Source organism: Pholis gunnellus (genome assembly GCF_910591455.1).
Source record: "Pholis gunnellus genome assembly, chromosome: 21".
NCBI lineage: Eukaryota > Metazoa > Chordata > Actinopteri > Perciformes > Pholidae > Pholis > Pholis gunnellus.
Window position 1 is genome coordinate 13,449,882 of NC_136548.1, and position 27,406 is coordinate 13,477,287.

The window sequence follows — 27,406 nt, forward strand, 5'->3', positions numbered from 1 at the left end:
CACAAAAATCCATATTGTCATGCTCCAAGTAATGCATTTGTGTCCGGCTAGCTAGTGACCGGCCCAATCGGCGTCAAGTAAGGTGCTATTGGCAGCTACAGGTGTGGTTTCTGTGTGTGAAGAGGCGACAATGGTGGATCCCAAAGAGATTAGCGTAGATTCTACAATGGCATCGGTTCTATCAGAATTGGGATATTCCCTGAGAGAAGATCAAAGACTGGCACTGAGGGCTTTTCTTGAGGGGAAATGTGTTTGCCCTGGTCCTGACTGGGCAAGAGTTTGATTGACAGATGGATCATCCAATCACCTGCAGAGTATTTCTTGAAAGCGCTAGCCCTTTTCCAAACTGTTTCTAATGACGGCTTCTCAGATGGTTTCATGCAAACAAACCATCTGGTGTGTGAAGTGACTTATTTTGAGCCACTCTAGCAGCACGGCCGTGGAGATGGCAAATATCTGAGCAACAATTGGATGGATTATGATGAAATGTTGTCGTTTTGACACTCATGGTCCCGGGAAGAGAAAGTCTGGTGACTTTAATGATCCTTCCACTTTGCCTCTAGCGCCACCATGAGGTCGACATTAGTTATTTTGAGTGAAATAACAACTATTAGATGGACTGCTGTGAAATGGTTGTACCTTGTGTTCAATTGGCAAATGCTAGGAAGCGAAATCTAACACAGTATTATGTGTCGAAACCTTGACAACTTTTCAACTTCAATCCTCCGCTTGCTGATCTGGTTGTCGTCTTTGATGTCCATCGAGCCAGCAGAGAGTCTAATCTGTCTCAGAGGCTTCGGAGCCGCGGAGGGGAGAGAGATTAAGAGCTGGTTTACCAACGCTGCATGGCGACTCACTATGATATCAAGGCCGGCCCTCGCAACGCTTCAAAGGCTGGACCGACTTCTGAAGAAGCGTTGGCCTTTCAACCGCTGACAAGGTCGGCTGGTGCCTGTGTCTTCCCACATATCTGCACAGTATCACAGCTGCAGGCCACAGCGGCTGCATTTCACACCCTGCAAACTGTACACACACCCCTCCCCCATCCCACCACGATCCACACCCACCGTAGCTCACCGGGATTTCCTGTCGACCATATGGGAGAAGTTTGAACCTGAATTTGTCTTACAAGTTCTTACTATTAATGAACATCCCCTCTATTTAATGGTCAACCCTACCTTTTTCAGTAAATGTATGGCTTGTTTTACCCAAAAAAACTGTATATTATTGGGAAATGAAGGAAAAGTGATTAAGATTAAGCCTTGTGCCTTTCACACACGTCTCACATCTGGTTCCTCAAGCACAACTACAACCGCATCTCTTCTCTGCGTTGCAGGGAATTTTATAAAATAGAATAACTTTCATTTGATTGATTCTTGTACATAGGCTTATATATGTGAATAAGTAAGTAGTAAATTGTAACGTTATGATTTCACAGATATGCAAGTTGGTGACATGAAGTAGAGACTTTTAAATTGTGCGATGCATTTGGATGGAAACCTGGCTATTGTCACGATTAGCTAGCCAGTTTGTCAGTTCGTACAGGAATGAAATGCAGAGCTGGAACTCTTTTTTTTTTTCAAATTCAAAACACTCCACCGTCTGTATGACGTATACATTTCGAGTCACTGGTTATAGTACAGAGCTGCAAAAAGCATTTTAATATTAACGAGCTCTGACATGTCCTACTCCCCAGTGCTCTGAGGTGATGACAGGTGTGATCCTCTGATCAATAACCTTTGGAGGAGGAGATGCAAGGTTGAGGTCCTCATATAATTGCATGCTGGCCGGAGAGAAGGAAGGCTGCATTGCGTTGTTGTCAGAATAAGCCAGTGATCCATGAAAGCCCCAGCAGAGCTCAGATAATTAGAGCCTTTCCACCTCGAAACTCCCAAAATACAATTTCACTGCAGACATCAAATGAGAGGATGCTTACAATTAGCCACAGTGATTATAGAATGAAATGGAGTTTATTTTCCATTTGAGATGTTCAATCGAGCAGAAGCGAATGTAAAACCAGTGTTCATTTCTAAATATGTATAAAATGTAGTCACTCGCTACTGCAAATCCTTTGCCTTTATTCATCAATAACCTTCGATTCCTGGTCATTTTGATGTGATGAAGGAGAGAGCATTAAAAATGGATTCATGAAAAAATGTAGGTATTATATTTTCCATTGCAGACCTACTGTAGATGTTCCTGTATATGTCAGTTGATTTTATTTTACTTTAAATTTGGTATAATATTCTATTTAATACTTGTATTTATGTGCATTTGTTCGGCTTTCTTTTTACTTTTATACGTACTACAGTCTAGCTGTCTTACTAATTTGGCCTCCAACACACTGTGCTACTACTTTTACTTTTATGTGAGTGTAGTTTCTAAACGTTTTACAGTGATGCTTTATGGCCTGTAAATTATTTTCATACATTTTTCATTTGTAATTGTAAACATTATTCTCCATATATTTTAAATTGTATGTTTGCCAAACATTGACATTTCTAATGTTTTATTATTTCATTACATTATTTAAAACACACTTTTCTCTATAAATTGTAACAAATTACATTTCCATGAAAGTTCTTGGATTTATGGCATCATGAAATAAAGCGTTACCAACCCTTTTAATCTAAATTTAGCTCAATGAAAGTTGCTAAAAGCTTGATAGATACCATGAATAAAATCAACACACTTCCACATGAGCAATTAACCAGTTTCAATTTGTGCAAACATGGTCTTTATTTAATAAATGGCCAAAAGCAAATGTTTAAAAAACTAAATCACACACAAATGGTCACTTAGTCCAAAGGACCAAAGATTGTACAAGTGCAAGGTAATAAAGCTTTTGTAATGGTTTATATAACTGTGTGTTACATAAGTTAATAAGTATGTACATAATGAAAGTCATAGCCATTCCTCACAGTGGTTAAAATTAGATGCTAAAACAGATTCCTTATCTGTAACTTGTATTTCAGCTTTCTAATGTGATTAGATTCTGTCAGTATTTATAGTTGATGTCACAAGGAATGGTGGTAGATATCGTAATAATAATATAATATATAGTATCATATCAATTGAAAAAAGGGGTCAAGAACATGAACTTAGTCTTTTTCAGAATATACTGGATAAGAAGAAAAGTTGAGATGAGAGGAATGAGAGAGCTTATGCCTGAGGGGAAAAACAACAAACTAAAACAAAACAGAAAGACAATTAAAGCATCCCGTTTAAATTAATCCACATTTCCAACCACACCGATTCCACTGACAGCACTCTGGAGGAATCTGAAGGACATCCAAACCCAGGCTTGGAGTTGACCTCAGTTTGATCAGAGCAGATGTTTGTTTTTAATTCTTCCTCATCCAGTCATTATGTTCCCAGGCGCCTCTCTCTGGACCTGCGGACTTGGAGGTGCCTGACTGGCAATCTGATTGGCTGCTTGTTGAATTTTTCCATTATTTCTTTGATTCGTGACAGGTTAGTGCGTCCAATGATGAAGTTGCAGCTGGTGGCGCCCATCTCGTAGCCCACCTCGCACTTCTTACTAGTGGTGCTGTAACCTTCAGCCTTGGCTGTTACTCTGTACTCTCCCGGGTTCAGCAAGCGCCAGTAATCCCCGTCAGAAGCTGAAAACACACAGAAAACAATTATTTATTTATGTAGGTAGTGACTTGTTAGTGGGGGTGTTGCATGCTCAAACTATACAGGTGCACGCAGTAGAGTGCATATCTCTGCCAAGTGTGTCTGCGATGAACACTGCTGTACTGTGTGATTGAATGTTGTGGAGACGTAGTCAACACGGGTTGTCAAATCTTCAGAAGGTGAGATTTTAACTGTAGTTTTAAAATCTGTATCTGTAACAAATAATCTGGGCAGAACATTGGTACCAACGAAGGGCCAGGACCGCATTTCTCCTCTGATTGTCGAGAGGGATGAATCCAGGAATTCAATCGGTCCAAAACTCCTGTAGTCTAAGCCCGACTGTAGCCAAGCATAAGAGTAGTGAGTGAGGAGTCAGTAGGCAGTCAATGGGAGTGTAAAACAGGTCATAAAACTTGTTTTGAGAAAGATTGAGTCACCACTGAGTAACTGGCCACCCAAAATATTATGCCGTTTCCTGCTGCAGCAGAATGCGAGATTAGCCATGGACGGACAGAGAGGCGCACACTCACACACACACACACAGACACACACACACACACACTCTTGGATGCACACACACGACCAATGGCATGATCCTCCTGGTAGAGATTAACTAACCTCTCCAGTTTGCCACACTGAACTTGGTGTAGTTACCCTTTACATTTAATGAGAAAGCTTAACCTATTTGTTATATTTAATGAATATAACAAAAAGATTGCAAATAGCTCCGTGTTAGCGCTTGTCTCTTTAAGGCTCCCTGTCAAATAAGCCCGGTCTGCTCTGATTGGCCTGTGACAAAAATATCACGCACCTGTTCAAAGGTAGTTCTTAAGCCGTGGGCGTATATTCTAATGAGCGTGCATGTGACACAGGATGGGAAGCCAAATCTGAGTGGTTTGGTAAATCACATGTTTTCTGATCTAGGCAGCCAGCAACAGACTGACTGTGTTGACTTATGTCACATTTAGTGGTTAGGTAAGAAGTCCAGACACCCAAATATATGGACACAAGCACTGAAAGAGTGAGTTTTTCATGATATGTCCCCTTTAAGTTAAATCACAACAAGCATAACAGTTAGATTTACACATTATTAGTGGAGCAGCAGCAATATGCAAATCTTGTCCTAGAAAGCTGAATTTAAAGAGCCTGCTAAGCAGTGGCAAAAAGCGAGGCTTCATCAAAAGCCTAAAATAAAAGTTGGAGAGTTCTTTGTGTTCTACTTTTGTGAAGGGCGGTGTTCTATATTCCTACCTAGATTTTTAAAAATAGCTCTGCTTTGTCATGTTGGATTTTCTTGGTCTCTCTCTGCTTAATGCTGCCGCTTTATGTAACCCGAGTGTGCTTGTGGTGTATTTTCAGTATTTGACAAACTCACAAAAAGGACAGTGTCGCTTCCTTGCGGTCATCCAAAACCCCCACCTGACACATCTGAACTACCAGGGACAAATGAAATATGACGGCATGTCCGTCTCTGCTGCTGAACCAAACAGTTACACGTGGATATCTGCGCTCACATTACTCACATTCGGATGGCAGAAGGGAATCTAATTGTTTCCTGGAATGCTTCAATATAAAATGCTAATGAGCTCATGAATTCTCAGTCTGTTAAAACATCTTTCAGATATGAATGTGCTGTAGCATCCAGGCTGTCTGTACTGCCTTCTCAGTGAATACAGTTGATTTATCCAGATGGGAGAACAACTGCTGTGTATTTTTGAAAGGTTCATACAGTTCAAAAGCAGCTGAAAGGGTACAATTTTCAAAATAAATAGCCTAAAATCATTCCTGACTTCAACTAAGAGGTTTCTGAGAGGAAACAGTGGCTTGTACTTAGTTCCAGGAATAATAATGGCTAATGCCCTTTTTCGACATTCGATTTCACGCTCAAGTACGAAAGTACTTGGCTTTAAATGCTGCATTTTTAGGCATCAGCGGGGATTGCCTGGAGGAGGGGCAATCGATAGTCAAACTCTGAGCAGGAGGCCTCAACGACACTGGCTATGACTATGAATTGAGTCAGACTCCAACCGGCTCCAGCTGCTTTTGTTTAAGCTGTTTGTTCCATGTTACACTGGAACGCTAACTTACTGTAAGAGTGACTCACTCCTGAGGAATAATCCGAAGAGACAGTCGAATCAGTGCGCCCTGAGGTAGCTTCTGTTCCGCTGCTTTGATTGCAAGTTCTAAGCTTACTCACACGACGACGACATTTGTTTTGCACTGGTTGCTTACTCAAATGAACCATGAATAGCTCAAATCCCACATGAGATTCAGCTGAAATGCGATGTTGTACCTGTGCGAATATCATGGCTGATGCCCTCCACAGAGATGATGGCATTAGCTATTCCGCGGCCTTGCAGGTCCCTCACCACACCTTTGATCCCACGATGCACCTGCACATGAAAAACACGGCCCACGCAGCCATGTGTGAATCCTGTTTCATGTTTACCCGCATCAAAGTCCACTTCATAATTTAAGACAATGTATATTACATGACGTGATGACATGATGTATAATGTATGATCTTCAATTCAACAGAGCTGTTTTAGGCATGCTTTAATAACTTTCCTCCTGCATTCTCAGCAAGTACGGCTGAGAATGCAGACTTTTGCAACCCTCAGTATCCTTGGCTTTTACTGCAAATTTCAGAGAGGGTTTAAATTGTATCATAACAGTTTAAATTCTCTTCAGTATGTGTAAACTATGTGACCGTTCAGTATTGAAACAGCACTTTTTTAGTAAATACTTAAGTGAGAAGAATAACAGGAACAAATTGATAGGGCTACCATATTCCTAAAATAACGTGCGTGCGGCTCGGTTGCGTGCAAACAGGTTTGTTTTGTGTGTCTCTGTGATTTGGCTGTTTGCCTCCGTACCTGCTCCATGAAGACAAGAAGAGACTCGCGATTGTTCTCCCACTCCTCAGGCAGTTCGCTCTCATGAGGGAATTTGTCACAACCCACGTACATCGAAAACTCAAAGCAGTTGGTGTGCAAATAGCTGAAATCATTCATACCTGCCAAGAAAGAGAAACACATCTGTAGGCCGGCATCAATATACGGTCAGCATTTTGTCCAGTTATTGGTTCGAAGTTGTGGTGTTAATCAAGCCTTTCTTTGTTTCTCTGCCTTTTGAATTCTTACACGATGCTTCAAGCTAAAACCTGGAAGCTTTGAAACAGCCAAAGGGGGTTCAGTACTGAATATGCAGATGTGCTAAACAAAGCTACAGCTCAAAGGATCAGAGCTGAGCAGAAAAAATCCTGCATAACACAATGTCAGGATCAGAGAGAAAACGCCCCGGCGGCTATGAACACTAACTGCCAGCCGCAGTGTGCCAGGAGGCTCCGTTGATGGTGCCGTCCTCCTTGGCGAAATCTGCTGTGTGGCAGACCCTTTGGTTGGCGGTAGTCATCAGGCGGTGGGTGGACGCGTAGGAGAAGGCCAGCCAGCGGAAGACGTGGTCATCCGGAGTCGGGGTCTGCTCCCTGGCCACCCCTTGGGAGCGAGTTTTGTCGTATGGGAAGGTCACCACCAGCTCCCCTCCCTGGATGTTACCGCCCAGCACAAAGGGCATCTTCTCCATCCATGCGATCAGAGCCCGTGTCTCCACGGCAACCTACAGCGAGGACACGGGAGAGGGGAGGATAATGTAATTCATGCAATCACCTCAGCGCTGTGATTGCTAAATTAACTCCCTCACTGAAGAATAATTTAATTGCTGTGCGCTCTCAAGGGGCAGTGATGGAGCTGTTCACACGCTACCAAAATGCCGCTGCTGTTTTTGGACTCATGAGTTGAACCAGCCCTCCTATCCGCCGGTCAGGGAGGTGAGCGGGGTTAGTTTTCACAGCTTGCTGAGCCATTAATGGGGATCCCAGCTCTGCAGCTGCAGCAGCTACTCTGGAGGTTTCGTGTGACTCACTCGTGGCTCTCGGTAACGTCAGAACTCTAGTGAGGATGAGCTTTTAAAAGATCGCTGGGTCTATTTTAGCTCACCGCCTCTCCGTCACAAGTAGCTGATGCATCTGCATCTCCCAAAATAGACAGCGCTAGTATGCCCACGAGGCTGTTATATCCTTTTCAAGACGCAGATGGTCTTTACGGTGGGATTAGTTTGTTAAACTGGAGGAATTTGTAGGACAAGAAAGTTGAGTCATAATGTGTTCCCTTTTAGGAGGTGAAGTGACTGGAAACTAAATGGCAATCACATTTTTAAAGTTGTAACCTGCAGATTTTGGGCACAAATGTGGCATTTCTGTTTGTAATCTGAAAATTCCAAGCCTTCCCCTGTAGGGATGCTGAAATATACACATTGAATTGCACTCACTGAGGCGTTTTTGGACAAGTACCACTCTGGGATGGGCACGTGGTGGTTGAACATTTTGCGAGGGATCAGCTTCTTGGCTTCGCCTTCCCACAGTATGGAGTTGAGATCGGGGAAGTTGTGGTGAATGTCTATTCCATCATTGCTCCATCGACCCAGAGACCAGCCACTGAGCTCTGAACCCTGGGCAAAAGAACACGGGAAACAAACAAAATGTGGGGGAAAAGTCACAGGAAATTATAGTTATTGGTGGTAACAACTGCGGTATAATCGACGGAGCCCTGTAACATGGTTCAGGAGGCTTGCTGGGAAGTGTGGAGTTATCATCACACTTTGCCTCTCTGCCATCACAGCTCATCCAGGAAAAGCTGCTAAACTGCATAGAGATGCCGAGTGGGGTTTATTCTGAGTGATTGCTGCAGGACTTTTACATTAGAAAGAATCAATGTAAATTCTTAAATAATTAATTAACTTAATGAAGATGTATCCATCGCATTAGCCATAATAGCATGTTTTTGTTGTTGTTGGTTTTTTTTGGGGGGGGGGATTTTTATACCGCTGAAAACTAAAAAATATTTTTATTTAGTATTTTACAGAAAAACAGGCTTATTTCCACTTATGTTCATTTATATTATACGGGCATTGTTCATCAGGGCATTTTATATATTCCACTCGATCATTCAAACCAATTTTACGGCACGCACCACATGTGCTCTTATCAGCTGAAGCCTTGCCGACGGATATGGTGCCGTTTTCACCAGAGGCCAGCGCGTGATGTGAGGTCACTAATGGCCGTCTTGCAGACCTACCACTTCAAAGGCTTTCTCGTACCCATCGGGGTTGACAGATGGCAACAGATGGATCCTGGTCTCTTCCACCAGGTGGCGTATCCGCTGGTTGCCGGACAGATACTCCAGACACATGAACTGCATCAGCAGGAGGAGCAGCTCTCGTCCCAGCACCTCGTTACCATGGGAACCTGCTGTGTAACGAAACTCTGGTTCACCTGGTCGACAGGTTCAACCGAAGAAAGAGATCGGGGGGGAAGAAAGAGGGGGGGAGGGGTTATGTACGCCATCACTGCCACTACACATGAGACAGAGGCAAACACTCAGTGTGGTGTTGTTGTTGTTATCACCTCCAGGAGAATCATGCGATCACTCACATGTGTGAGTGTGTGCGTGAGTGAGTGAGAGTGCACCTCTGTGTCCGTCCGAGGCTAATCTCGCTCACCCTTTCTCAAAACATGTACTTATGGGGAAAACAGTTTGCCCGCTTTTGTTGTTTTGGACGGTGTTTTTGGCTGTCAGCTAACAGAACTACACACACAGATGACTGCATCGCCGCCGCACTGCGACCAGATATTTGGTGCCTTTCTAACGGGCACCGACCTCGCGTTTACGCGCATATTGTGGAAAAAATGTGTGAGACGAGCGAGTGAAAAACACATCTGATACACTTGCACTGTACACCACTGAGTACATCTTTCTAATTGTACATTAAATCAAATCCTGTTGCATTAAAACGTCTGTTGTCTTAAATATACTCACCGACTTCATGTTCTCCTGGGTTGTCAGAAATCTCTATGGCATACAGCTTGAGGCCGCTGTAGCTCTTTCCTATGTTATAGATCCGGGTGATGTTGGGGCACATTTCATTTACCACCTTCATAAGCTGCAGAAGGTAAAACATGAAGCATCAGCTCTTGATAAATAATACAAATCAAGTTTTAGGATTCAACTGTTGGATACTTAGTAAGGAATATTTAATGTTATAGAGACACTTAAAACTTTAAACTGTGTTTTCAGAGGCTATAGGAACATTTTGCCTAAACCTATTATCCTAATGAGCCTATTATGAACAATGAAGTCCTGCATGAACACACAATTTTATGACAAAGTTTGAGCAGTTTGGGGATTTTTAGAAAAGGGCATACTCCCATTCAGCAATCAGTATTTAGCAACATTTGAATCGGAATCTGATGATGTTCGGTGCGTTGTTTGGTTACTGTTGAATAAATAATATTTAGAGATGTTTTCTTTTCCTTTTTTTTTGACTGTTGCCTATTAAGTCTGTAATAATACATTTTATAGAGCAATACCTAAAACTGGATGCCAAGTGTACTGCTACTTTAAATAATGGGAGCTTGTTATTGGAAATTTCAAAAATAATATCGCCAGTGCAGTGTCACAGACCTAATTTATAACACTGGCGAAGGAAGAAAAAGCAGTCGAGGTAATTAGGAAGACAGGCTTGTGGAGGAGCTGATTAAAATGGCATCAACTAATCATTTACCCATGTGGGCATGAGTGGAGGCACAGAGAAGAAGTGCACCAGGAAAAAAGACTAACAAGCTGTTCAGAAATGTGTGTTTGCTCGCTCTTCCAGCTGCTGCAGAAGTCATTAACCAGTAAGGAGTGATGGGGTTTTAATTAAGTGGTTGCATTTTTGACTTTTCCAATGAAGCTAATCGTTGAACAAACATCTGGTTTGGTTCATAAAATAAAGCAGTGATGTTCTTGCTCCTGGTTCAATAAAGCACAGCATTCCCTTGATGAATTTACCTGATTTGTATTTCTCAGAATCAATGTATAGAGCATGCTGTCTCGGGGCATTTCTACATACACTACCTTCACTTCATCACCACTAAGTGGTAAGTGCATTTTTAGGCTTGCATACAGCCCATGGATTTACTATAGGATAATAAAAGTGATGAATTACAGCCAATATATCTATCATTACAGCCACTTACAGCGAGCAGAAAGCTGACAGAACTGAATATGTAACATGAGCGTTGAGTCTGATGCACGTGCATTGGTGTTATGCCAAGGAATATAACTCCGGATTGGGCTATTAGTGTATTTTGCAACTTTTAGGACAGAGGTTTGTTCAAGTTTTCCACTGGGAAATGTATTTACCGGAAAAAAAAGATCCTCTTATTTACGGACATCTCTTACATTCATGGCCACAGACTCTTTGGTGTTTTCAGATTGTGCAGCGCTCGCCGCAGGGTTGAGCACACATTGCGGCGCACTGCACCCAAAGTTCGATATATAGCGAGAGGCGAGAGGCAGCAAAGAGTCGTAGTGCCGCTGCTCAGGCCATTGGAAATAATGGGCGTCAGAGTGCAGTGGTGCCGTTGTCGTGTTCTGTGTGAAAGACTCTTTAGTTGTGAGCCACTGGCTCAGCCCTCGTTATGTTGAGAGCCATTGAGATATGCAAAAGATATGCTCTGAATTCAAATGTAGCACCTTTAAACTAATGTTGCCATTAAGGACCAATTTGTTGGCCGGGATGTGCCAGGGTAATGACAAGATAATACACTATGTTCCTCTTTGAAGAGAATGGAAAATGTTCTTTCTTTCCACCTGTAAGAGCCATTTTGTTAGTTTTGTTTTTGTACAACCTCCCACCACCTGGGGGCCTAGTGCCGTGTGAATTAGGGCACAGGTATTATAATCAGTGTGGTCATTGGATACAGGTGTTTTGACCGTGCAACAGTAAATAGTATATGTGGAGGAAATGGATTTAGACAGAGAAAGTGGTTGTCCTCTGTTGATGTTCCTTAAATAAAATATAATATGTTGGAAACTGGACTTCGTTATTTGGCAGGCATCTAAACAAACAATCAGCAACCGTGGTGACTTTTTTGAGAAGCAACGGTGACTACACCACCTATCTTATAAAGTCTTAAACTATATTCCCGCTTTGACAATACCAGGATCCCCAAGGCTACTACAGTAACATTCAGTCGTGATCTAAGAAAAGGACAGTCCTTAAGCAATATAAGAGATATATTTTCGCTACTCTCATGGGGCATGTATGAGAAGCCACTATGGGCTATTTCCACTTTGAGGTTCTGGCACATAACTATTTAAACTGCTGTGGATCAGAGGGAGATATGGTACCAAGCACCTGCATGGAGAAAATAAATGCCAAGAGTGAAAAGGCTTTAAGTGTTTTAAAAATAGTCCTTTTCATTGTGAGGGTCTACTGCGGCTGGACACCCTGTGTGACACACATTAGCCTCAAAGAAAGAAAGATCAAAATAAAAAAATGAAACATTCAATTAGTTTCAGACTGTCACACCAGAACAAAGAAGCTTTACAGTGAACCGTACGTCCAGAGCACTAATTGTGGGTCATCTACTGTTTAGCTCAGGTGAGCTGCTACGTTACAGACGATTGCGATTCACGGCACTTGCACCTTCGCAAGCACTCAGTCATAGTGTAAGAAGTGACAAATACGGCTGTCCCCCTTCTCAGTACGAACAGGCTACTGTTCATGACAACTATATCAATAAGTAATGATGCAAGCCAGGAGGTGCTTAATGCGTTTTCATGTGGCTGGCAGCGCTCACTTCATTTGTTACAGTTGCACACTTTGTTCTTGCAAAGGACACCAGTTGTCTGGTGTTGGCTCGCAGTTACACAAGACGTTTTATTGCTCCACGCTCTGGTGTCTTTGAAGAAGCAGGCGGCTTATATCTGTTGTTTTCTGTTCACTGTGACTCACCTGCCTCATTTCTTTGTAGCTGTGGTGTCTGAAGTCCAAGTCGTCTGTTGTGATGATTTCATTGCGCCTGTGGTAATAATTATTGGGATCTGTGGGGAGTCAGAAAACACATAAAGGAGGTGGATGAGTTATTTTTATTTGCAAAGGAAAGGAATGATCAATGGTGTTAGGTTCTATTGAAACTATAACTGTTGAGCACCTGCTGTCTTTCCTCCAGTTTAGGTTCAGTCAAGCCAAATTATTAATCTCTCTTACCTCCAGTGGTATAAAGCCATGCAGAAAGGTTTAGCAGGGTTTTAAGATTACCTGCCGCCACATCAACACAAAGGAAGTTAAATTGTTTTAATATGTAATGATCCCGGCACTCGACAATTACACATTAATATCTAAACAGCAACCTGTTTTTCCAGAAACAATGTCCCAGTTACCGAGTAGTTTTATTTTATGAAACAGTGATGCAGTGATTCAGATCAGAAACCGCTTATATGTATCGCTCTGAGAGAGTTGAATGCTGTATTTTGTAGTTCTGTCTCTCTGAAGTCCCATATGTCGTATCATCCGGACATATTACCCCCCAGTGGCAGGAATTATTAATGTCTCTGCTTTGTCCATACAAACCCGTCACCTGGCATAGGACAGCCAAGGATCTCCACTCTCATACAGATGTTGCCGCTGTGAAACCAAGATCGAGGGTTCACTCGGATGTATCGGCCGACCACTGGCGCTGGGAAGATGTTCCGAACCGGGATTTCCTTTTCCCTGTTGCCAATGAAGATCTACTGAGGCAAACACATTTCTCCAGATGGTGAATAAAGAACAGGATTTTTTTATCTGAACCTCAGTTGATTTTAGCTAGCTTCATGCAATGTATTTGTGTTTTTCGTGAACAATGCCTTTTGCTCAACAGCTTAATTAAGCCAAATGTAACCTACAATGTATTTTATTGTACATGATGTTAAAAGACAACCTAAAAAAATCAAATAAAATGAATTAGTCACCATCTATAAAGGTATTGACACCCAATAGATTATAAATACACTTTTTGGAAATAATATGAATAACCTGGACAATGAAAAATAACTCAAACACACACATTCATGCACCTGTAGAACATGATTAAACCTTGATACCACTGGGATTTTCTAGGTAATTTTATCACCCTCTGTTATAGTTCTTCTCGGCACCTTTTGGCATTTTGCAAGACAAACAGTGCAGCTGGCATTTGACATAAAAGGTGTGCGAGTGGGTGAGCGTGGAGCTTGTCGACTAAATTACCGCAGGGGCCTTATCTCCCACATCTATGACATCACCAGCCAAGGGGGTGTACAGTTACACCTAAATGTCATTAGCTGGGACTTGAACCACAGTAGGGAGCAGCGTGGAAATGATTTTCCTCAAAAATATAATCTGATTTGCATGTTCATTGATAATAGGATTATTAATACTGTTATTATTTTACTGGCTCAATTGCTGCTTTACTTTTTTTTTTTACAATAAATGCCCGTATTTGGTTTCCATCTATTCAATTACATGAAGTGCCGAGATGTAACTCTGACGATGAGCCAGGATGAGGTTCCCATCTGCTTGAGGATCATCAGTATTTACTACTGCCTTCAAGCTCATTAAGCTTGGAAATCTTCTAAATCTTCCTCTTGCTCGCAGGCAAGAATCATTTTTTCTATCATGTTCCAGCCAACAAAGGACACACGAAACGAGACTCCTCATGAAGCCAGTCTACGCGGAGAAAGAGTAATAATGCTGGAGCAGTCTTAAATGTCATGATTGTGACTTACCGAGTCCTTTGAGCCGTTCTTCAGCGTTATCCAGGTGTGACTGTCGTTGCTCACCATGACCTTGTACGAGGTCACCCAATCGCTCCTGTTAAGAGTGAGGAAGAGTAGAAATATCCTATCAGGCTGAATTCAATGCAAATGAGGGGACTGTGAGGAAGTCGCTCAGCACATGTCCAGACACGCTCAAGTCTCTCAGGGTGAAAGTCTGTTTAAAAATAGCACAATTGGAAAAGAGGTCCGCGAAATTGTCACTTGAGGCTTTTATCGCTTAAAGTTTTGGAATGTGAGCAAGAGGAAAGTTTGTCATGTAGATGATCTTCATTTTAACACGGGCGGAGTTTTGGTTCTGAATCCCAGAAAACTTTGGCCAGATGATCAGGCTGAATCTGCATTTAGTTTCACTTGAACAAATCAGAAGTGCTGGCAATTAATCAGGAGTCTAGAACCAGTCTAATAATGCACTGTATTATTTATGTGACCGATGCTGTTGTGAATTCAAACTAGTATTAATGTATCCCTGCATTTAAAAAATGTCAGTTAATGTTAAATGAATGTGAACAGCACTTACTTGCTCTGTTGCCAAGAGTTTGATGAGAACATCGATACCACTCTCAAGTCTGTACGCTGCAGATGAAACTATACCAGCGGCCTGTTAGCTTAGCTTAGCACAAACACTGGAAGCAAGGGGAAACAGCTAGCCTGGCTTTGTCCAAATGATAACCTACCAGCACCTCGAAAGCTTTTTGACCTCACGATGAGGACAAGACACCAATATCATCTAACTCTTGTTGAGAAAGCAAAGAAAATTAAATTCTTTTAGTACCAACTTACACCTTGAAGTTCAGTTATCGCATTTGCAGTGATGATGAGGTTGAAGTGCATAAAAAAAAAATGTAGATAGATATACTAAGTTACTAAACACACCATACGTTACTTTGCATGTTTTAGCCAATTTTCTATAATTAATGCATACTTCACATAACAGCTGATCATTCTGAAAACCATGTTAGTGTGTTTTAGCCATTTTAGACTATTTCCCCTATACCTTTCCAGGCATCCATTGGCTTCCATCAATTTCTGTACAGTACAAGAATCTATTGGTCCACTCTTTAAACTTGTTTGAGACAGACCCAGTGTGCGCAGTATGTAGGTTGACAGTGACTCCCGTGCTTCTGGATAAAGACATCAGTGCTGAGCTGGTCCAGCTTGGTAAGAATTCCCAGTTCTGCTAATTAAAGCCCTGTTACAGACAGAAGCCCCTGAGCTGGCACCGCAGACAGTTACATGCCCTACAGAGCTAATTGCGGGGGAAATTCTGTCTGAAGCTGGCGTTCTATGGCCTTGAAGGAAAATTACAAACACAGGCTGATAAAGTATCTCCCCATGCTCTCTAACTACGCAGCAGTTTCCAAAAGTCTGTGCTCACCCTTTCCAATTAAGAAGCACAAAGGCCAAAAGTTGTCAAATATTATTACAGAGCAAAGTACAGTAAGTGCACAGAAGCAGTTGTTGGTTTTCTTGGTGAATATGGGGCACTGGTTAAATGCAAATACTCTAGTTTATCACTTTATTGTTGCCAATTCCTTTCATTAAAAGGTATTACCAAGAGTGGTGCCGCTTTCTAAGAAAGCATACCTATTTAAAAATGCTACCCCAAAGCCATTAACAAAATACAATTCAGGCCACAAGCCTCTACAATGAGAGACACGTTTCCTGTATTGTTCCCCAACACAATATGAGCTTAGAGTCAGGCCTAGCATAATGGAGAATCCATTCTTGTTGAAAAGTGCGGCCTGAATAATTTGAGGGGATTTACTATGACTCCAGGTACCTTTCTCCATAACGAAACACACACGCACACACACACACACACACACACACACACACACACACACACACACACAGCTCTATAATCTCAGAGTGGATTTCTTAAGAGCTCATGAAATCAAATATGTGCTGTACAGTATGTGAGCATAAGTGTCACACTAAAAATCACAGGGTAAAAATTGACCTAATTCCAATACAGCATCAAAACAATAGTGTGCTAACTTTACTCAGTGCCCAGGGGATAGAAAACCTTAATACCACCAATGAAATGAGTGGCTAGTGTTCATATTAAGGTTATTCATTTAAGAGAGAAAAAAATGCAAGGGGTAATAAGGTCAATAGTTGCAAACTGTTAAAATGTATTCTGGCTCTATATAAATTGACATGTCACTGTTTGTTGCTGTCAGCTATATGTGTGTAGCCTTTGGAGTTTTATGTGCATTGTTTTTTACAACTAGAAATACATTTCTTACAGTTGTAAAGTAAGATTCGTTGGGCTTGTTGTGTCTAACACTGGGTCAAAAATAACCATGTTTCAGTTTGGGGAAAATGTGACCCAGTGATTTTTAGTGTGAAGCATGTCAGAAGCGTGTGACACTATACAATTAAACAAGATATTCCATATTTTCACTTTGCCTTATAAACAGTCCTAAAATAACATACACTCTGGTACAGTAATTGAAGCCATGGGGATGCGTAATCGGGTTGTAATTTTCGAATAAATATTTTTTGGAATGTTTGCATACTCAAAATGAGACGAGGCAGATTAATGTTCTGATGAGTTGAGGCAGCGGGAGGTGAGATTATACCCATCGCTTTGTATAAATTGCCATGGAGACTGGATGGTACTATAATTCATATCTTAATGAGCTTCACAGACACCGTGGGCAGCGCACAGCAGACTCATCTCATGTCTGTAAACACTTACTGTAAATATGATTAAAATGTATAGTTTAAAATGTAATCCCTACTTGTTGTATCGCTCTTTTTTTACGGTCAATCGGAGTGTGATGAACAAGCTCACAGTGCAGAAACATCTTTTTTCTCCTGTGTTATTTTTATGATGTCGTGACCTTTTAGCAGAGATGAAAGACTGAGGCTGTACTCAAATCAATCAAACTCATAAATCCTTAATCCCACAGTGAGGGGATCAGAAAAGACTTGTGAAAAGGGCAAAAACCAGTGAAGGTTCAGCGCCATGTGGACAAAATTATAAAGCTTGTTTTGTTTATATTGCAAAATCAAATGTTCCAGTTGGGTTTACAGGAAAATCCAAGAGTCATTTAGAGTTCTGGAACAATTGTTGCTTTCTGTCTACTTCCAGTTTTAATTTCCCATGGTTATTTTGAAACTTGTACCATCTGTAATTTGATTTTTGGCCCTTCACTGTGTTTGGAGTTATATTAGCCGTGCTAGCCACATGGAATCACTTTGGTTTAGACCAACATTATCTCAACAGCTATTGGATGGATTGCCATGAAAATTCACGTCCCATTGGTCTCAAATGTACTTTGTGTTTGGTGGAAATAACCAATTGTTAGCATGCTAAAATGCTACAATACGATGATGAACAGTATTGAACAGTATTTCTTTTTAACGTTGTCATGTTAGCATCGTCATTGTGACCATTTTAGCACGCTGAAGTTAGCATTTATCTCAGGCCTCACAGAGCTGCTAGCTGTTGTATGAACTTCATGATGCCAACCTGTGCTTGGAATAGATTGCTGATCTCAGCTCAGTGATGTCGCAATGCAGATTATTAAAGCAACATGTATTTATGCATATAATTCATATTTCTTTATCTTTTCCTCATATTTAATCTCTCTTTTCTTTGATCCTTCTCTTAGGGATCTATATTAAATGTGCTGGATTATCAAGCTATGTGAGAGGTTTCCTTTCTATGTCTACAAAAATAAATGTCCTCTCATGGTTTTAAACAACCTTCAAACTGACAGATATCACCAGGCGTTAAGGCAATTTAGAGAACTGGCATAATACCCATCCCTCACAAATAACGTTAGCTTGGACCAGAAAATCCTCGTCCTCGACCATCTGCAACTCTCCATGCATGTCTGCTTGGTTCCTACTCACGACCAGAGGGAACTTCTGCCTTGTGTGATGACCCCTGTGAACTTTGTCAGCCTCCTGGCGTCCACCTCGAACCACTGCAGCGGGTCATCTCTCCCAGCGCACCAGGCCCCGTCATAGAGGTCATCTTCGTAAAGGCCTGCCTGCAGGGGGCAGAATTTTATTCCAGATGTACATGTGGAAACACAAACACACACAGTCCATGTTGGGTGCAACAGACACGGCAGGATCATACCTAATTGGAGTGAACAAAGGCAAAACAAAGCCAATGAAGTTTTAGTCATGGGAATGAACACAGGACACATCTGTGAGTGTTGATGGATGGAACGTAAGGACACATTTTCTTGACGGTTCACCAGCTGAAAATGTTAAACTAATAATGAATATAATGCTGCTCTCTCCATGAAGCCTGTTATGCAACAGTTGACACTGTGTGATGTGTGAACAGTCGCTCACAGGCTGTGTGGGTGCTGACAGGTCACGTAGATCATCTTTTCCATCCAAAAGTTAACATTGTGGCTAACTGCACTGTACATGTCTGCACGTATGCAGTACTATCACTGCCTCTGCCGGCTGTGTAGTCTCTGTTTGAAGTAAGCCGCTCTTAATTTACAAGGAGCAGCTACTTAATCAAAGATCTGAACACAGATGTGACTAGACATAATGAATCAAATTGACATATTCTCATCTCAAAGAGGAGTTTAAGGTATTTTATGTAAGGTAACCTTTGGAATTGGGGCGAAATCATTAACCAGTTAATGTATGTCCTTAACAAAACTAAAATACAAAAGAAAACTAAACAATACCCATAGTTTCATTTAAGTGCAGCTATGAGAAGTATGTTCCAGCCTTAAAAAGTAAGGGTTCAGCGGCTTTGAACCAAATTCCTAAAGCAAAAATGCATGTATAGATTTATTGCTCAATGATTTGTGAGATTTGCCAATTAATTTGTCTGCCAAGGAAGATCTGTTTTATGTCCCGTTTGTCTGTCAGATAGCATTAATTAAACGGAAATATGGAGAATGCCTCAGCATGGAACAAGTGATTACTTCTGGGGCCAATCCAGGTGCAGACCCAGGAAATGTCATTACTCCTGAAAATCTGTCAACAATATTTTATAATTCTGTCTTGCTGCAGGTTATGGATGCTTATTTTTACTTTCTAAATATTTCTTATACAATTATTACAATTTGAGACATTCAGTCTAGAATTTCGTTTGTTCATGTTTTACTGTGTGTATGAATCTCCTTTAAAACGTTAAATTCATGACAGAACTGTTGGTGTCTATAGCAGCAAGACTAGGAAATAGCAAGGAAATAAAGCAAGCTCATTGGCCACCGGCCCGATTCAACAGGCAACATCTGCTTTCTGTGTTGTTTCTCCTGATTTGCAGATAATTGTTTTGGACACTATCTCTGCCCCTCTATGATTCCTGACCGGCCCTCACATGCATGAAGGTGCACACACGCCAAACAACAAATCCTTTGTTTTGTGGATTTCCTGAAGGATAATGCCTTGTCTTGTATTGTGTTCTGTGTGGATTAAGAGCATGTGTGTGTGTGTGTGTTTCATTAATTGTTTGCAGCGCAGCCTGCAGAAGATGAGGCACGCTGCACACATGCTAATCTTGCACTAACAAGAAATACCTCTTCTCTCAAATGCCAATCCTTTCTGTTAGGTTTGGGGATGTGCCCCTGGATTGATGGCATATTACTTTCTCAGTTGATTAGCTTTTGGAGTATTAAAAATCCATATTTTACCGAGCAAAAGCCAGTCAGCAGCCAATATCTTTCCATGGAGCTTGAGTGTGAACCTGAACTGATCCTGAAATTAAAAGATGCTATCTCTGGATCATATTTCCTTTGTATAGCTGCTCAGTGGGGAAAGAAATGACGCTGTCCACGTTGCCTTCCAAGGAAGGGTGGGCTTGCTCAGAGTACAATCTGCTAGGCTTTCCCAAACTACCAACACTTTACAGTCCCGTCTTACCTGAATGTTAAGACGACCTCTGTGTGCTCCAAGGCCGTAGCGTTTCGTAGATGAAGCATGAAGCTGAAAGTCATCAATCTTCAATGTCTCCAGTCCCATCGGAGGGCATTCTGGGTAACGAGAATGACAAATTGGCTTGCGATGGTAATGTTATGTGTCAAGATTTGCATAGCTCCAGGATCATTGCTTTCTGCACAGTATAGCTCTTCACCCCTTGGCTCTACAGTAATGAGCAATTTAGACTTTTGAACTGAAATGTGTGGAGCAAACAAGACAGCAGCTGAACTCTGTGTTGTGCTCTTTGCAGAAAACATAACCTAGTCAACACAACACGCATTGTGAGCAATAAACAGTTTAAGTTTGATAATGTGAAGGCCCAAATTAGAGCAGAACGTGATTGTTATGATAGCGTTTCTTCATTCTGCCTCCGAACCAAACAACAAGCCTAACTCACAATGGAGTTATGTTATCAAGCTATGAAGTAAGTCTCTTTTGTTGCTATAATATGATCACCTGTAGGAGGTTCTCATTTCTGAGACAATGGAGTTTAACAGCTTGACTCGTGTCAATCTTAATGGATGATTCATGACTGTATACTAGGCACATTTCCTTTTTTGTAATTTTGTACTGCACACCTTTCTCAGCATTTCTAACTGCACCCTGAATACATGATTAACTTGTCAAAAGGACTCAAGCAATATCACGAGCGGTAGAAAATTGCAATGTTCAAAGGTGTGGGCTAAAGATATGTAATTAGATCAAAGGAAGATATTTCAATGTCAGAAAGGTTTTGGATAACTAAAAGGTATATTCTTATATTACCTGCCAACTGCATAGGTATGTTGTGCCAGTCTTATTAGCAGAAATTGGATAAGCTGACAGACGGGTGAAACTCATAAGAAGTTGGGATCCTTCAAGACCTTTTGCACAACATAGTTCCCTTGGAGCTTTAGGTTCATAGCGTGGGTCAAGCTCGAAGCAAATGGATCCAAAATTCCCATAAAGCTACTTAATAATGCCTTTTTCACTGATACAATCCACGCCCTTGGTTTAAAATTGAAGCATTCTGTTTTCTGATGTCTCCAAGCCCAAAGAGAAATAACCCTGATGACATCACTATGACCTCATCAGGGTCATTTGGGTTATTTTTCCAAGACCTAAGATGGTACTAGACTTTACTGTGCTGTGTTTCCTCACAGTCCAAACCAAAGGATAGTAATCCAAGATGCATCGAGTCCCACAGTTCCTGTCTTTACTGGCAGTGCAGACGACGACAATTAGCAGTCATATATATGACTAATCATTTTGTAATCAAATCCTTGAGTATGGCAATTATCCAGTCACACCCACTGATGCCACAGCAATGGGTTGGCAGGCATGCAGAAAAATACAGTCTTCAAAAGCTGCACATCACTTAAGAATGTTTTTTATTTGCTGCTGGAGGGAGTTTGCGGTTCATTTGAACAAATGCCTGTCTTTAAGTGATTGCAGTAACTGAGTCGTTGTTCACAAAATAGAGCTCTTTGTGTGAGATTGGCTCATCTTTTACACTACAATGAATATCAAGCAGCGAGCGCCAAATGTGCAGATAAAGGTTAATGTGCAAAATCCCCAACGCCCAACAGCTCTTTGGGTCAGACCATGTGTTTCTGTTTGCAGACATTGACCCGGGATCACAGCGATAGAATTTCAGAGGAAGAATTTCCAATTGGGCTCCGGTCTGTTTTTACATGCAGCATATGCTGCACATGTTGCTGTCATACGGCCAGGATTGCCTTCGCAAATGGACTCCCAGAAGGGTAACAGGCACAAAGAAGACAAAAAAATCTGTGGAGCCGGGCTCTTACAAGATGTAAGCATGTGATTATGGACATATTCTGAAGTTACAAATATCCGGTCTTTGATCCATAAAGGAAGCTGGCTTTGCATTGTATCGCTGTTTCAGCGGCCTGGTATGTCTGAGACACTGAAGACCGGCAAACGCATGAACCAGGATCTAGAGAAGCCACAAAAAAGATCCGCATCCAAAATCCACACATGAGATAATTTATGTTTGGTGCAAAAAGCAAACATAGCTTGAGAGCAAATTGATCCCTGCTGTAAAACTGAAGTATAAAAGGTTTTTAACAAGCCAGGGGTTAGACCAGTTAGCGTAGTATTCACAGTAACTCTATCGAGCAATAAAACACGTGTTGATCTTATGTGACCCTGCATTCCTATATTTGAAATCCTCCTGGAATTAAACACACTCTAATACCACAGGCTTTCTGAAAGGAGCCAACATATTAGGGACATCCTGGCCCTTGAAACCAGCCCAAAAGATAAAGGTTAAAGTGAGCCCAGGAAACCCAGGAGCCCAGGAAACGTTTGCTGAACAGTGACCCCTGTGGCCACAAATGACAATTGCAGGATAACAGCACATTGAATTTCTATGTTGCACCAAACTTCTTTTTACCGTATGCACACAGTGAGCAACTTTTATTTGAAAGACTCATTAGTCATCTGGGTACAATGTCCCGTTTACGTGTGTGAACCACAAGTAGGAATGGCCAATGCTTTTGTGATTTAAAAAAAATTGAAATGTTCATCGGTGACATTCTACAAAATAGTGTACCAGTAGCAGTAGAGAAGAGTCAAAAAGCCAGCAAACTCACTTAGAGTTGTCAGTTATATGCTGATATCCATCCAGAGTTTAAAAACATTCGCTAACATTAGCCGCAACATACGCTAATGGTCAGGACAGACCAAGTAAGGCAATGCAAGCAAAACTCCTTAAATGACTGAGCAACGGTGCATTTTATTGATTATGAGCTCAGCTTTTAACTTGTAAAAAGCTTGTGTTCTTTAAAAAGTTACATATAGTCTCATGTCAAAAGAAAATCCTTTACTAACTCATCGTGACAGACGTTACTCATTGAACATCAATCCATATTATTTTAGCTATTTAGCGGAACAGACTCTGCAGCTTGACTGTCAAGATGTGACAAACTGTGATATCTGAGTGGAAACATCTTGTTTCAACACATTACTGTCAGACTGAGTAACGAATGAGCCGTTGGACCATCTGTTGAATCAAACTCTGAAAGTCCTCGCTGGTCTAAGAACCCTGTTTTATTAATTCCCTATAGTTTTGGTGGATGAGGCAGTCGCTGAGGTTCTTCTCCACCTCCAACAATGGCCGAATAATTAAACATTTGGAAGCTAAACAATTTCTTAAACTGATGCAGCTTTTGATATATAGAAAGTGCATGATTTTTACAATTTACATAAATCAGCTGGAGATGCTGAAACAGATTTGGAAAACAGATTGGTGTTGAGTCACAGTTTCAGCCGTGAAAACATGATTTTGGGAGCCCGAGCCTTCCAGATCTTGACTGTTTGCTGTTCTTTGTGCCAGGCGTGTCCGCACGGAGTTCCCATTTTCCAACATGCAAGAATATCCAACTTTCTGCTCCCATTCCCAAGTGCCAAATTAAAAAACGGCAGCCTTTCTGTCTGTCTCGGTATAGGTTCGTTAGCTTCAACATAAACACATAAATTCACAGTTGGCCAGCACAGCGTCTCTTAACCTCTGATCATTTTTAAATGCAGCTTCTCATTAAGCTCTGACACTGTGTAAATAAGTCTAATAGGGGCAATATCACAACGTTCAGGGCTGTGGAAAGTCTGATGTGCTTTGGCCTAAATCACGCTCTTAGTCGAGCGAGTTTAATCTGTCATCTGACATGACAGGAAGGCTACAGGGGCATCCTGGCTTCAGTTTAGCAAATATATCGTGATCCATGGAAACCAAAACACAATGCTTCATTCGTCCACGCCTCTGCGGCTTGACTCCACTTCTGAGAGCAGCGTCGTGTATTGCCAGACTTTTTCTCTCTCAGGGAAAATATGCTCTCTGAAACATTCTTCCCCTTTCCAAAATATTTGTCATCTCTGAGAGAGTTTGTTTCTTTTCTCCCGTCCTAACGGCTCCTGTGAAAGCGAGGATATGATCCACGCACGTTGGACGGAAGGCACATTTTTATGAGGTCATGAATTTTCCATAACAAGCGAGCATGTCACTCACCCTCTTTCATCGAGTTGTATTGACCGTCCCCTTCTGAGATGCTGTTTGGGGTTTTCTGAGCACTCTTCTTGTTCTTGTCTCCCTTTTTGTTTGCTGTTTTCACTGAGGAAGGAAGGAAATGGCATTAATGCAGGAACAGAAATAAAAGTTTTTCCATTTTTAAAAGGAGCCTGGAGAGGACCAATCACCTTAAAAACTGCTGATTTATTGTTGTTGACAGAGAGAGAGAAAGTGTTGACATAGAAGAAAAGAAAAACGTTTGGCTAGATTCGGGCCCACACATATGGATAGATCCAGGATTGGGGTCTGAACCAAGAGAATTGTAAAACGTTTAACTCTTGTGCTCCTTACATTCAATTACAGTATGTCTCGCACGCTCATTGGCTAAGCCGATGCTCGTGAAAGATCTTTGCAGTGATTTGTATAACTTAACTTCCTCAAGGTTCAAATCAGTCATGGAAGCAGCGCTGTACAAGAGGCAGGATGGAGGCAGGGAGTCATGGAGGCGTGTGCTTTTTATTTGAGTGTCAGCTCAGGATAGGCCCCACATGATAGAAATCCTTCTCACATCTGAAAGTCTTTAGCCTCGTCTCATACCGGGGATAGGTTCAATTCTCGGCTCCAGGCTGCATATGTTCAGCGCAACAGATATAAAAGGCTTTGAGATACGATCATTCAGATGTTGGTGAGGTACAGTCAATATTCAAGGCGACTTCAGGTTAATAGTAAATGTCTTTAAAAAAGGTTTAAGTGCCTTTAAGTAGTACCTTTAAGCAGCGCATTAAAATATCCACTTCACTTTTGGAATGAATGAAAATATCAAGTACCGGTAATAAAGTTTTTAACTATAAATAACAGGAAGAAATTTAGAGATTTGGTTTGTCAGATTGTATGTCTTGGACCGTTGAATCCACCATTTCATGCTTTCAGAACACAAAAAGGTCTCAATGTTACTCTACAGGTTGAGAAAACATTTTTATATAATGTCAAGAATTAATTGTATTATTAAGGTGAAACAAGGCAAGATCGTTTTTTACCCAGCAACAGCCTTTAACTAAATGTATCCAAAATTAAAAGTTCAAGAACCAGCAGCTCCAAAAAAGCTACTGTATATATAGCAAATGATATTTCTTTATTTCTTTATGTATGTATGTATGTATATATTTATCTATTATTTTGTTTTTCTTATATTTTCTTATTTGTTTATCTTATTTTTCATTTATTCATTTATGTTGCACTTCAGGGCAGCAGGAGGAGCTCTAAACACAGTATCGACAATTTATCACCTTTTAAAGTTGTCATGTTAATGTTAGCAAGCAGTTGAAATTCACATTGCTGCTCTAGTCCCACCTGCAGCAGGTATCCCTATACTGAGACACGTGGAGCCAGATGCCTGAAACATGAGGTCACTGTCGACACAGCTGCTCCATATTATCTGCCACCAACCAACCAACAGCCCTCACGCCTGTTGCTGTCCTCCAATCACCTGGCAGGATCTCAAGCATACCTGCTACTGCATGTGCCAAGAGTCCCACAGCCAAACAGCACTGCTTTTGGAAAAAACGTGGATATCGCATGTGTTCTGGCACCTACATGTAATGCAGCCGTGACCTCTGCCGTGGGTGAGGCTGTTGTGTAGAAACGTGGCTCTGATCTGTGTGTGTGTGTGAGGGGTGGGGGGGGGGTTTCGGGGGAAGACTACCTGAGGAGACCGTTGTTATTGTTTTTTATTCTCACCACGTGAATTGAATTAAGCTGCTCCTCTGAAGTCTGGAGCGTGTTGATTGAGAAAACATAACTTTTAAATAAATATCCACCCTGATCTTTCAGCTTTAAAGTCAACTGGAAAGTTAAATTTCACTTTGCTGATGCAAAAAAAAACGCAGAAGCAGGTGTTATTTTTTAATGTAATTTGTGTTTTACTTTTTAGTTCCAAAGCATATCCTTACTGTTTGTAGACATACAATTCTGTCATGTTTATTTCATTGAAAAAGCTCAACCGGTTAGCCATACACTGTCATCTGGTGGCAACACTGACTCTAACTAAACTCTACGGTCAGAATAATGACTTTACTAAAGCACTATTGCTGACTGGGTGCCCATGGCTCTGTTAAGTTTGTGAAGGACTTCTAGAGAAAGAAAATGAGTTTTACTACTAAGAAAAGCCAAAATTACTCAAGTTCTTTTACCTGATTTTGCATCAGCGGTGGTTTTATCCGTCTGCCTGCCGCTGCCTGCCTTTCCCTTGGGCACTTTCTTGGTGGGGCTTTGGCTGGGGTGCTCATGCCTGTCAGGTGTCGAGGCCACAGGCTTCTCCTGCATTTGCACCTGGTTGTACTGCTCTCTTGTCAGCAGCTCCTGCAGGTAGTAGTCCTCATCCTCACCGTCAGAGCCGTGGCTGAGGTGTGCGAGCCCCACGAGGAGTCCCAGCAGAGCCAGGGGGGTTAGGAGGCCGAGGCGCTGTCTTGTCATGACCCGGTGGGGGATTATCTCCAGCTGCGAGTCCCGATGCCGTCTCCAGAGGAGCCTGCTGCTGCTGCGGTTCTGCGTCCCATCAACTGCTCTCTTTCCTCTCCCTTCCCACTCCAACGCGGACAGTTCACAAAGTTCTCTGAGCGTTCCAAGTCACTGACGAAAGCAGCGGAGCCAGAGGGTCCATGGACGCCTTAGTCTGGGAAAAATGCAGTGAGGGAGGGAGAAACCCAGCGAGCAGGAGATGAGGGAGAGGAGAGGGAGAGGCAGGGAGACAGACAGAACAGTTCTCTCCTTTAGATGCTGCCAGGTGACTCGAAAATAAACCTTTTTTCTTTCTGTCTTTCAGATTCAAACCAGCACAGGCTGCTGACACATTGCAGAGTTGTTTTATTGGTGTGGGTAGACGTGAAATAGGGATAGAAATCTCTCTGAGAAACATACTTTGACACATTCAGGATCTGCTTTCATCTCCATCTCCTCCCACTCTGTCTAGGGCAGGCTTTAGGAAAGTTTCTTCTTTCCTGCGGGGGGAAATCAACTCGGGGGTTTAAACTGCTCTTAACCAGTTTGCAAATCTGTGTCCAAAGAAAAAGCAGAGGCGCGTATCCTGATCCAGGCCGGGGTGTGTTTGAAGTCCAAACTGGCAGAAAAAAAAAAAGCACTCCCAAACAAACAGTAGCAGTCATCC

General features: G+C 41.7%; 1 protein-coding gene across 1 annotated transcript; it reads right to left on the reverse strand.

Moving 5' to 3' along the window:
* Positions 1-2,707: 2,707 nt before the first annotated feature.
* cpxm2 (carboxypeptidase X (M14 family), member 2) lies at positions 2,708-27,022 on the reverse strand. The gene is made up of 14 exons (XM_079182306.1): positions 26,433-27,022; positions 24,244-24,345; positions 20,178-20,287; positions 18,192-18,331; positions 14,274-14,358; positions 13,106-13,256; positions 12,481-12,569; positions 9,516-9,639; positions 8,775-8,971; positions 7,969-8,148; positions 6,960-7,257; positions 6,516-6,655; positions 5,933-6,032; positions 2,708-3,623 (listed from the first exon to the last, which is right to left on the reverse strand). Exons 1-14 carry the CDS (start codon positions 26,713-26,715, stop codon positions 3,367-3,369), a joined length of 2,256 nt encoding a protein of 751 aa, XP_079038432.1. The 5' UTR covers positions 26,716-27,022; the 3' UTR covers positions 2,708-3,366.
* Positions 27,023-27,406: the final 384 nt, after the last annotated feature.

Excerpts from the sequence above, each read along its gene's own strand:
- cpxm2 (XM_079182306.1), bottom strand. The coding sequence starts at position 26,715 with ATGACAAGACAGCGCCTCGGCCTCCTAACCCCCCTGGCTCTGCTGGGA. Across the intron at positions 7,258-7,968 it reads ACTTGTCCAAAAACGCCTCA|GTTGCCGTGGAGACACGGGC; the intron begins GTGAGTGCAATT and ends TCCTCGCTGTAG. Across the intron at positions 6,656-6,959 it reads CTGGCACACTGCGGCTGGCA|GTATGAATGATTTCAGCTAT; the intron begins GTTAGTGTTCAT and ends CTTTCTTGGCAG.